General features: G+C 47.6%; 1 protein-coding gene across 2 annotated transcripts; it reads left to right on the top strand.

The window, feature by feature from the left end:
• Positions 1 to 222: 222 nt before the first annotated feature.
• Positions 223 to 10,993, top strand: OAS1 (2'-5'-oligoadenylate synthetase 1). 2 transcript variants are annotated; one of them, XM_025889636.2, is made up of 6 exons: positions 223 to 509; positions 2,350 to 2,632; positions 4,687 to 4,871; positions 8,492 to 8,724; positions 9,178 to 9,399; positions 10,480 to 10,993. In XM_025889636.2, the coding sequence occupies exons 1-6, from the start codon at positions 330 to 332 to the stop codon at positions 10,508 to 10,510; spliced, it is 1,134 nt and encodes a 377-aa protein (XP_025745421.1). In that variant the 5' UTR covers positions 223 to 329; the 3' UTR covers positions 10,511 to 10,993. The 2 variants fall into 2 exon arrangements, with proteins under 2 accessions (XP_025745421.1, XP_025745420.1); XM_025889635.2 differs by having other exon boundaries at positions 227 to 509; positions 9,178 to 9,331.
• Positions 10,994 to 11,721: the final 728 nt, after the last annotated feature.

Raw genomic sequence — 11,721 nt, 5'->3', positions numbered from 1 at the left:
ACCCTTGGACCCTTTGGTGCTCCCTGCTCAGCGGGGAGTCTCCCTCTCCCACTGCCCTTCCCCCAGGCTCACACGCTCACTTAAAAAAAAAAAAAAAGCAACAGTTTCAGAGTCCAGCCCGATATTCTGGGCCGCCGCATAAAGGACGAGAGGGTAGTAAGTTGTGGACGGAGCTGGTAGGGTGGAAGCCGTTCAGGGTGTTTGTCATGCTAAGCTCCTCCCTTCTCAGGAATTGAAACTCACTGAATCAGGCCACAGAACCTCGGAGGCTAGAGTTCCCTGCAGCCAGCTCCTCAGCCACAGGCACTCCTGTCCCTGCCCTGAGAATCATGTGGGAGCTGGAAGAGACCCCCGCCAGGTTTCTGGACAAGTTCATTGAAAACTCTCTCCTGCCAGACACGCATTTCCGCAGGCAGATCAAGGAAGCCGTCCACATCATCTCCACTTTCCTGAAGGAGAGGTGTTTCCAAGGTGCGGCCCACCCTGTGCGGGTGTCCAAAGTTGTCAAGGTGAGCCCAAGCCTCCCTGCCTGGGGGAGGGGTGCCTGGATGGGCAACAGGTCCCGCAGAGACAGAGAGGGAGAGCAAAAGGGTAAAGGTCTTTGGGGCTGGTGGTTTCTGACATATCCATACCCCCCCCCAAAAAAATCTAACCATAACTCGTTAGAATAGATTCTGGGGTGAGGCCCTACACCTGTAACTTTTAAATAAATGTCCTGGCTGAAGATTATGAACCACCATCCTCAGCCACATCCATTTCAGAGACAGGAAAACAGGCCCGGCTCTAGTAAATAAGTTGCTAATGAACAGCCAGGCTGGGGACACACAATTTCTGCAGAATCATGAGCTGTTTAAGACTACGTCCCGGGGGCTTGTTTCTGTTTTTTTCCTGACAAAATGGCTTCCAGAGCCCCTCTCCAGCCAACAACAACTAGCTGTTATTCTGATTTTGTGTGGCTACAAAGTTGTAGGTGTTGCCTCCCGTAAAGTAAATACTCCACAAAAACAGAGCCAGGCGTTGCTGAAAGCTCAGCTTTTCAACTTCCCTGATGCACTAGGATTCTTTTTTCTTATTGAGGTATAACGAACATACTATGTGATATTAGTTTCAGGTATACGATATATTGATTCGACAGTTCTATACATTACTCAGTGCTCTTTATCATAAATGTAGTCACCACCTGTCCCCACACAGTGTTATTACAATATCACTGACTATATTCCCTAGGCTGTGCTTTTCATCTCTGTGACTTATTTGACAACTGGAGGTTTGAACTTCTTAATCCCCTTTTATTTATGTCACTCATCCCCCACCCACCTCCCCTCTGGCAACCACCAGTTTGTTCTCTATATTCGAGTCTATTGTTTTGTTTGTTTTATTTTTTAGATTCCACATATGAGTGAAATCATATGGTATTTGTCTTTCTCTGTCTGACTTATTTCACTTAGCATTATACCTTCTAGATTCATCCATGTTGTTGCAAATGGCAAGGTGTCATGCTTTTTATGGCTGGAGAATATTCCATTGTGTGTGTGTGTGTACCACATCTTCTTTATCCATTCATCTTTGGACACTTGGGCTGCTTCCATATCTTGGCTATTGTAAATAATGCTGCAATAAACATAGGATTGCATGTATCTTCTCAAATTAACGTTTTCATTTTCTTTGGGTAAATACCCAATAGTGGGATTCCTGGATCATAAGGCAGCTCTATTTTTAATTTTTTGAGGAACCTCCATACTGTCTTCCACAGTGGCTGCACCAATTTCCATTCCCACCAGCAGTGTATGAGGGTTCCCATTTTCCTCCATCCACAATGGGGACCCACCATTTCTATGGTATCATGGGCTGGTTAAGAAGTGATCATATAGATAGCACCTGCTGGCTGTGAAATTTTGAGCAAGTCACTGCACCTCTCTGTGCTTCGCTTTCCTCTTCCATAACTCCCAGGGCCTGATAGGGCTGTACAGATTCTATGATGTATGTAAACTCCCCAGCACGGGCCAGCCTACAGTATATAATCCTATATAAGATAGTAAAGGTTAGGGAGTAAAGAACACAGATGCTAGAACGAGACAGCCAGGGTTTGAATTGCAGCCCTGCCACCTCTCACCGGGAGGCTGGGCTTCTGTATCCCTTCTCTGAGCTCTTGTTGCCCCACCTGGAAATAGGGGGCTGATAACAAGAGTATGGGAGTCATAGAGTCCTGTGAGCATCGTGGGAGCTAAGACTGCTGATGCCCTCAGCGCAGAGGCTGAGGCTCAAGAATGTTAGTGATTGTCCTCATCACTTTATATAGGGAGGCTCTCCTCCATAACTGTTAGTTCTCATTTTCCTCATCTGTTTTAGGGTGGCTCTTCCGGCAAAGGCACGACCCTCAGAGGCCGATCAGATGCTGACCTTGTGGTCTTTCTTAACAACCTCGGGAGTTTTGAGGAGCAGCTTCACAAACGAGGACATTTCATCTGGGAAATTAAGAGGCAGCTGGAAGCCTGTCAAATAGAAGAAACCTTTGAAGTGCAGTTTGAGGTCCGGAGTCTGCTGCCTGAGAAGCCCCGAGCCCTCAGCTTTCAGCTCTGGAATCTGGGCGAATGGGTGGAGTTTGACGTACTGCCCGCCTTTGACGTCCTGGGTAAGTGCGCGCACGCGCGCACTCTCTCTCTCTCTCTCTCTCTCTCTCTCTCTCTCTCTCTCTCTCTCTCACACACACACACACACACACACACACACACACACCAGCTTTCTGCCTTTGTCCTGCGTCAAGGCTTCTTTCTCTTTTCACATTTCTGAACAGAAACTTCCCACAGTTGGAGAGTCTTACCATGACGGGGCATCCCATCAAAGTGGGGAGGAGATCTTAGAATGAATGAGGTCATAACCCGCCACAGGAGCGACATGAAACGGCAAATTGGCACCATTTGGGGGCAAGACATTTCTCAGGGAACTCCTGTCAGGCTGGCTGCTTCTACCTGAGACTTCTCTTGCTGAAAATGAGGCAGCGTAGATCCGGCACAGAGTCAACATGTGAATTGCATCTTTTACCCCAAACGCGAGGAGACCCCGCTAAACTTATGCCGAAGATTGGAATCTCTAGATAATTCTGCAGAAACATTTGGACAGGAAGCATCCCCTGGTTAGGAAAACGGGTTAAACCAGGCCACCTAGGTCCTGCTCTTACTTTAAGTATTAAATGATCATCTACATTAAGCTCTTACACAGGGCCTGGCACATAGGAGGTGTTAAAAAATGCGAGTTCCCCAACTGTGCCCCAAGGCGCCCCAGGGTGCCACAGTGAAATATCTCACAGGGGCACGTGGAATAGGTTAGATTTTAAATTTTGGAGGGAAACACCACAGAAACTACTACTGTTCCCTCGTACTCAACTACATACATGGAACTGGGGTGGGTTTTGTTGTTGTTGTTTGGGTTTTTTTGTTGTTGTTTGACATAGGGGACCCATGAGAATAATACCGAAACTCTAAAACCACCAGGAAATGAGAAAGTTTGGGAATCTTTCCTTGTTCCATGTCCAGTGTTGGGTGCTGGCATTTCACTGGCTACAAAAAAGATAAGAAGGGGAGGAAGGACATACCAGGCAGAGGGAACAGTGCAAGCAAAGGCCTGGAGAAGAGAAAAGATCAGGATGTGTTGGAGGACTGCAAGATGCTGAGGATGAACAGAGGGTGGAGGGCAAGGAGGGAGTGAGCTGACCCTGCAGAAGCCTGCAACCTTGGCCATGCATTTCTCCTGAGCACAATAGATAGCTGTGGAAGAGTTTTGAGCAGGGTCAGATTTCTGTTTTGGAAAGACAGCCCAACTGTAGTGTGGAAAATAGATCGGAAGAGAGGTAACACCAGAGGATGGAGACATCCAATCAACAATGAGAGGCACAGATTATCCATGGAGCACCTACTGTGGACCAGGCGCTGCTCTATGGCCATGAATGAGCCCAACAAGGAACCTCTCTCCTGGAGCCGGACAATAAGTACAGAAATAAGATAAATGGCAGGCTACCTGCTGTGACAAAAAACCTAACAGGATTGCTACAATGGAGAGCAATGGAGGGTGGAGGGCTTTTTCGGACTGAGTGATGATGGAGGATCCCCTGAGGAGGTGACCTCCGAGCTGAGGCCCAAGGGATGAGAAGGAGCCCACCATGGGAAGATCTGGGGGTTCCAGGAAGAGGAAACCGCAAGTGCAAAGGCCCTGAGACAGGAACGAGCTTGGCATATTTGGGGAAGAGAAAAAAGGCCACATGGCGTCCGAGGCAAGGGAGCAAGGTAGGAGGCGAGATGGGAGAGGCGGCAGGAGATAGAGCACATCCAATTTCATAGGCCATTATGGGGACTCTGGACTTTATTCCCGATGTTGTGGGAAGCAAGAAGCCGTGTGACCAGGTTTTGAAAGGCCTGTCTGGGTGCTGGGTCGGGAATGGGCTGTGGAGGCCCCAGCAAGGAGGCTGGCGCCCAAAGCCCTGGTGGGAGAGATGGGTGACGGCTGCCTGGACGGGGTGAGAGCTGGAGAGCTGGGAGAAGGAAAGGCTGGGGATGGACTCCAGGCCCCCTGGCTCTGGGCCTGCTGCCCCTTCCGCTGCACCCCACGGCCAGCAAGCTTGTCTCCTCAGAGCAACTGAAAGAACCTCAGAGAAGCGCTGACATCTTAAAGTGATGGATTTGTCCCTAACAGGTCAGTGGACCAATAACGGCAGGCCTAACCCTCAAGTCTACATCAAGCTAATCCGAGAGTGCCAGGATCTGGACAGAGAGGGGGAGTTCTCCACCTGCTTCACGGAGCTGCAGCGGGACTTCCTGAGGCAGCGTCCAACCAAGGTGAAGAGCCTCATCCGCCTGGTCAAGTACTGGTACCAAAAGGTATGTTCCTCCTGCTTGGGGAGCAGAGGGGGGGTGGTAGAGAAGGAAGAGGGGATGGTTACAGAATAGAGGGAGGGAAGGGGTGCGGAGAGGAGGGGGAGGATGAGAAGGGGAGGCGCAGGGCCTAGGACAGGTGCCCGTGGACCCAGGGTGCCTCCTTCCTCCTGGTCCTTCCCATCCTAGGAAATGACAACCCCATATGGGCTTCCAGCCACTCTGGCCTAAACCGTGGGTCTTCCTGGACTGTTTCACATGCTCTCCTCTATCCCACCAGTCTACAAATGATGTTGGTCCTGTACTGAAAATATAACCAGTTCTCACCCCTCTGTCACTCTCACCCTGGTCCCAGTCATCTCATGAGGCTCCAGGATCTGCCCTGGACCTCTCCGAACCCCCCCCCCCGCCACCGCCCTTCAGGCCATGCTGTCTTCCTTTTATTTCCTCCAAGGGGGAAACTCTGCTCCAGCCTGTGGGATAGTCTGTCTCCCCACTAAAAATGTGCATGAAGCAAGGGATTTGTGTGTTTTATTCACCGCGGTGTCTCCAGAACCTAGAACAATACCTGGCACATAATAGGTGCTCAGTAAGGAATTGTTGAATAAATTAATGAACGCTATAAGCACACACACACACACACACACACACACTTCTGTGCACTTCCTGGCTGTCTGACCTTGAACAGGTCTGACTTAACTCCCTCTGGCTTCTTGTTTTCTCATTTGCAAAGAGGAACATGGCATAGCAAGAGTAAACACAGAACGTGGTGCCTGGCACAGCCAGTCCTAATAAATGTGGTCTCTTGGAGCCGTGCCAGGAGCACACAGAATAGAAGTTCACATGTATCATGTGCTTTGCTTGTGCCAGGCTCATCATAGTTCATCTTTTGTGGATGTGATATGCATTTCTGCTTACTCTCAAATAGCCTATATCTTACTTATGGTGAGTCTGTTCACTGAGTAAGGGTAAGGGTTACTCTCAAACCTGTATTACAGAAAGAGAGTAAGAGTCAGAACGCTCTTCCAGCTAATAAGTAGCAGAACAAAAACTTGAAATTTGGGCCTTCCGACTTAAGACTTTGCCTAATATATAATATTCATTTTATAATATACATGTATGTTTTTGGATGAATGAGTAGAAGAAAGTAATTAAGGATAAACCTTCCTACTTTAAAAATAATCTTTAAGGGACACCTGGGTGGCTCAGTCAGGTAAGCATCTGCCTTCGGCTCAGGTCATGATCCTGGGGTCCTGGGATCGAGCCCCACGTCAGGCTCCCTGCTCAGCAGGGAGTCTGCTTCTCTCCCTCTCCTTCTGTCTCTCTCCCCTGCTCCTGCTCTCTCTCATGCTCACTATCTCTCCCTCTCTCTCAAATAAATAAATAAATAAAATCTTACAAAATAAAAATTACCTTTAAGGCAGAGCAAGACAATCCTTTATTTGCTAGACATCTTAGTTTGCTGTTGAAGGAAATTTGATCATGGAGCCTGAACATCTTAGAACTTACCAAAGTGGTTCTTGACAAGTGTAACACTGCCCCCAAGGATATTGAAAATTCATGAGGACATATTTGGTAACCATGGTGTTAGGGGGCAAGGATGCTACTGACAAAGAAAGAAGCCAGGAATAGTAGTTGTTTTACAATGAGCAAGATAGCCCTGCATGACAAGGAATTGTCTCTTTCCCTCCCTCCCTGTCCCTCCTCCCTCTCTCTTCTTTCCCATAAAACAATACAGGAATCTCACAATACTTTAACTCCACTCACCACCACCATCACTACCTGCAACTTACATGCCACTTTGTTCTGTGTTTCAAGTCTCTGTATTTTCAAAGGCTGCAAAGCATTACTATTATTTTCCATAGTTAGAGCTCATTTTATCTATCCATGTGTTTACCGTGCTCTTTACCACCAGCTCTTTCCTACATCTCTAACCTTCCTCCTGGGATCATGTTCCTTCCTCCTGAAGTATGTCCTGGAAGATTTTTTTGCTGACGGTCTTCTGATAATGAACTCTTAGTTTTTGTTTGCCTGAAAAATGTCTTGATTTTACCTTCATTGTTGAAGGGTATTTTTGCTGGGTTGGCGGCCATTTCAGTACACAGAAATATATCCCTCCATCTTCCGGGGTCACTAGTGAGAAGTCAGTTGTCAGTCTAACTGTGGCTCCTTTGTAGGTAATCTCTCTTATTCCTCTGGCTGCATTTATATTTTTCTCTTTGTCTTTGATTTTATTCCATTTCAATCTGAGGTGTCTTTTTTTTTTTTTTTTAAGGTTTTATTTATTTATTTGACAGAGAGCTAGAGCCAGAGAGCACAAGCTGGGGGTGGGGAATGGCAGAGGGGGAGGAAGAAACAGGGTCCCCGCTGAGCAGGGAGCCCGATGTGGGGCAAGATCCCATGACCCCAAGACCACGACCCAATTTGAAGGCAGATGCTCAACCAACTGAGCCACCCAGGTGCCCCTCAATCTGAGGTGTCTTAATGATGATTCCTTTTTCACTTGTCCTGCTTGGAGCTCACTGGGTCCTTCACTGGGATTCCTGAATCTGTGAATGGGTATCTTTCACCAGTTTCGGAAACTCTCAGCCATTCTCCTAAAACATTGTCTCTCTCTCTTCCTCACCTCCTGGAACTCCAATTAAATGTATGTTAGACCTCACTCTATCTTCCATTATCTTTACACTCTCTTCCACATTTTCCATCTTTCTGTCTCTCAATGTTTCATTCTGAATAGTTTATTCTAACATACTCTCTAATTCACTAATTTCTCCTTTAACTGTGTCTAATTTGCAATTGAGTTATTAATTACAGTTATTGTAAATTTTTGTTCAACATTTTCTATTTTATTCTTTTTCAAATATGCTAAGTTACTTCTTATGGCTTCTAATTTCCTCTAGTTCAAGCTCTTCTTTTATTTCTGTAAACAAAATGTTTCTAGTTATTTTAAAGTCTCTATATGATCCTTCAATATTTAAAGTTTTGTGGACTTATTACTATTGTCCCCCCCCCTTTCTTTGCTGGTTATTACTCTTGGTATCTTGTTTCCTTGTGTGCCTGGTTATTTATGTGCTGGTCATGGTACTTGAAATTTGCTTGTGAAATCACTTGAGGCTTTGGGTTTTATTTCTTACTCCAAAGGGAATTTTGTTTGGCTCTTAGGGATACTACAAGTTCTTCCTCTCAGTTAATTTTCACAGTATCCTTATTTGTTTGGTGCTACTATGACCTCTCACAGGGGAGAAAAATAAGGCTCCAAGAGTCTAAGTTGTCTTCCAGGAACTGGACACCAGTGGAGCCAGGACTCAAACCACATCACTCAGAATCCAGAGCCCAAGCTCTTGACCCAGGAGTCAGTAAACTTTTTTCCATAATGCCCTAGGTAGTAGGTATTTTGGACCTTGTGGGCCACATGGTCTCCGTCACAACTACTCAACTCTGTAGCATGAAAGTAGCCTTTTGACTCCACATGAATGGAGTGTGGGTTTGGATTGAATGGGCGTGGATTTGCTCCATGGAAATGATATTTACAAAAGAAGATGGCAGGCTGGATTTGGCCTTTGGGAAATGTGCTTTATGCCCCAGCTGGACAAGTGCACGTTTCTGATTCTTTTTCCTCCTCTCAGTGTAAGAAGAAGCTTGGGAAGCCCCTGCCACAGCAGTATGCCTTGGAGCTCCTGACAGTCTATGCCTGGGAGCACGGCAGCAAGCAAACGGAGTTCAGCACAGCTCAGGGATTTCAGACCGTCTTGGAATTAGTCCTGAACTACCAGCAGCTTTGCATCTACTGGACAAAGTATTACAACTTTGAAAACCCAATTATTGGACGATACCTAGAGAGGCAGCTTGCAAAACCCAGGTACTCTATCTCCACATGGATTAGCTCCCCACGTAAATGAGCCCCTAGATACGGATGTGGCATCTTGGCAATGAGGGCCCCTCATTTGCTGGTCCTTTTCTATGGCCAGCCATTGTGCTGAGCCTTTTCCTGCTGATTTAAACCTCCAACCGTCTGAGGCAGGCCCTCCATAGCCACTGTACAGATGGGTAAACTGAGGTTCTGAGGGGTAAGGAGCTTGTGTTACCCTTAACAGAAAATGAGTGGAAGAGCCAAAATTTGAACTAAAATAACAGCTAGAGCAAGAATCATAATCGCTCCCGGGGATTAAGAGCTTGCTCTAAGAACAGCGCCCCACTCCTGCCCTGAGTCCCAGCCTGTGGCGGGCTGGTGTTTTGCCCTGCCGGGAACGTCTGGATCTGCCAGACACAGCCCTGGTTCCTCACCCATCCCTCTCTCACTGTTACCCTCCAGGCCTGTGATTCTGGACCCAGCTGACCCGACGGGAAACGTGGCTGCTGGAGACCCACACAGCTGGCAGCGACTGGCAGACGAGGCCAGGGCCTGGCTGAGTTACCCATGCTTTAAGAAAGGGGATGGGTCTCCAGTGGGCTCTTGGGACGTGCCAGTAAGACCTTCTGCTTCCACCCTGTTGTCCTTCCCCACACACTCTCTGCATGGCATAGCATGGGGCATGTAAGACTAATGCTCTCTAACATACTAGTAAATAATTATGGTCATTATCTGATGTGCACTAAGCACTTATTATGTTCCAAGTCTGGTGCGGAGCATTTCACATGTTTTGTCTCATCTCCAACCTCCCATCGTATCCTTTGAGACAGGCCGCTCCTACTCTCCACATGTCACGGGTGAGGAAGCAGGCCTAGAGAGGTCAGGTGACCTCCATCCTCTCCAAAGAAACATTCTCTCCAAAGAAATTGCTCCTTGCTAGAAGTCACATATATACAGAGTCTCAGGCTAGGCTCCATATTTTCAGTCATCTTGGGCCCATTCAGAGGGTTCCTGGGATTTGCACATCCCTTGTCCAGACTTCATTCTTCAGTTAACATGACCCTGGCCAGAGGCAACTCTTTCCACAGCCCCAGTGGGCTCATTCCTCTGTGAATAATAATAAATAATAATAGCCACCTCTTACTAAATATTGGCTTTGGACTCAGGTTCTGTCCTAAATGCTCCATTATTTCATTAAATCATCACAACACCTTTTGAGGTGTGTTTGCTACTCCCAGTCTGACATGTGAGAAAAGGAGGCTCAGAGAGGTGAAGTCACCTGCTCAAGGACATTTATCTAGGGAGTGGTAGAGCTGGGATCCGAAGTCGGGGACTCCAATGCCAGTGCTCAGCCCTCCCTGGCCCACATTTGCTATGTGGGCACAGGGAGAAGTCCAGCTGGGGAGGAGCCCAGTGAAAATCTCAGCCCACCCCTCTGGAGCTCCAATGGCCTTCAGAGTTGCCCTGCCCCAATCTGGGGTGGTCAGGCCTTTAGACACCCACACAGATCCGTCACAGAATGTGGGCAACTCAGGAAGGGGCATAGCCTTGAACGTGGGGCTCTCTGTAGTCGAGGCAAGCCTAAAAGGCTGACTGCTGACATCTGTCTGCTGACCCCCTCCCCAGCAGCTGAGACTTCTTTGTCTTTCCTCAAGGGGGACCCAGGGGGCATGTCACACAGTATCCACCCTAAATGCTCACAGAGACCCAGTGCCAAGTGGAAGGACCCATCCTCTGATGTGATCATGTGCTTTTCCCTTTCAGCTTGAAGAAGACAATGAGGACAATTGGATAACTTACAAACACGGAATGTATCAGTCCCAGGGTTATGGATCGCGCCCTTTATCTGTTGGGAGCCTCAGCACAGGCATGACACCACCCACTGCCCGGAAGGAAGATGACTGGTTGTGTGCCATCCTATGAATGCCAGGGAGCCTTAGGGGGAAGGGCTCCAGAATCATCCAGGCCAGCCCCCTCAGTTCAGGGGTTGGGGGAGGTCCCTTGATCCAGAGGGCGGAAGACGGCCCCAATCCCAACAGTGAGTTGGTGTCAGACCTCAGACTGGAATCCAGGTCTCCTGACCCCCACCCTTCCCCTGTTCTATGCTCTTTCCCCTCTCATAGCTACCATTTCCCTCCGGCCCCACCCTGGCCCAGCCTGTTCTCTGACAGTCATCTCTGAGAGGCAGCCAGAGAGCCTTAACTTTCTTCAGCGTTCCTGGCAGGAGGCTTATAGTCTGATATATTATCAATAACAATAAAAAGAATAGCAAATACCATGTGTTGGGTGTTTATTAACTGCAAGTCCTAGAGCCAAGAGGTATATATATCTGCGTGTTATATGTGTGTATATATGAATCAATTCAACTAGAAATATGTATTGAGTACCTACTGTGTTCCAAGCATTGTTCTGGACGCTGGGAGCACAGCAGTGAATGAAACAGACCGAAATCCCTGCCTCCTGGTCTGACTTTTGCATGCACTGACTTTTAATATTGGATCATTTGGGATCCTTCTAACTTTCAGAAGGATCTAAGACCAGCATCTTTGCGGGGGGAGCAGCAGGCAGAGGGAGAAGCAGACGCCCTGAGCAGGGAGCCTGGTGTGGGGCTCGATCCCAGGACCCTGAGATCATGACCTGAGCCGAAAGCAGATGCTTAACCCACTGAGCCACCCAGGTGCCCCAAGAATGTCACATTCTTGACAACTGATCATTTTTTATATTGATTGCATGTTGAAATGACAAAACTTTCTGAGATGTTGAATTAAATCAAAATGGACTTCTCTGTTTCTTTTTGCTTTTTCCTACGGCTCCTAAAAAATGTTAACATTACACCTGTGGCAGACATTTGATTTCTATATATTCCACAGCTCTGCCCCAGAAGGCAAATCACTGGATTAAAGAACACACTAGACCGATATACATTGTCACACTGTCTCGTCCTTGGTACCAAGAAACAGCATTTCATTTACAAGCCTCCGAAATATAAAAACCCCCCAGAAGTGC

Source organism: Callorhinus ursinus, unplaced genomic scaffold, assembly GCF_003265705.2.
Source record: "Callorhinus ursinus isolate GAN/ISIS: 27379988/994484 unplaced genomic scaffold, GSC_fseal_2.0 scaffold41, whole genome shotgun sequence".
NCBI classification, from domain to species: Eukaryota; Metazoa; Chordata; class Mammalia; order Carnivora; family Otariidae; genus Callorhinus; species Callorhinus ursinus.
The sequence above is the reverse complement of the archived record's forward strand: the minus strand, read 5'-3'. Positions and strand labels throughout refer to the sequence as shown.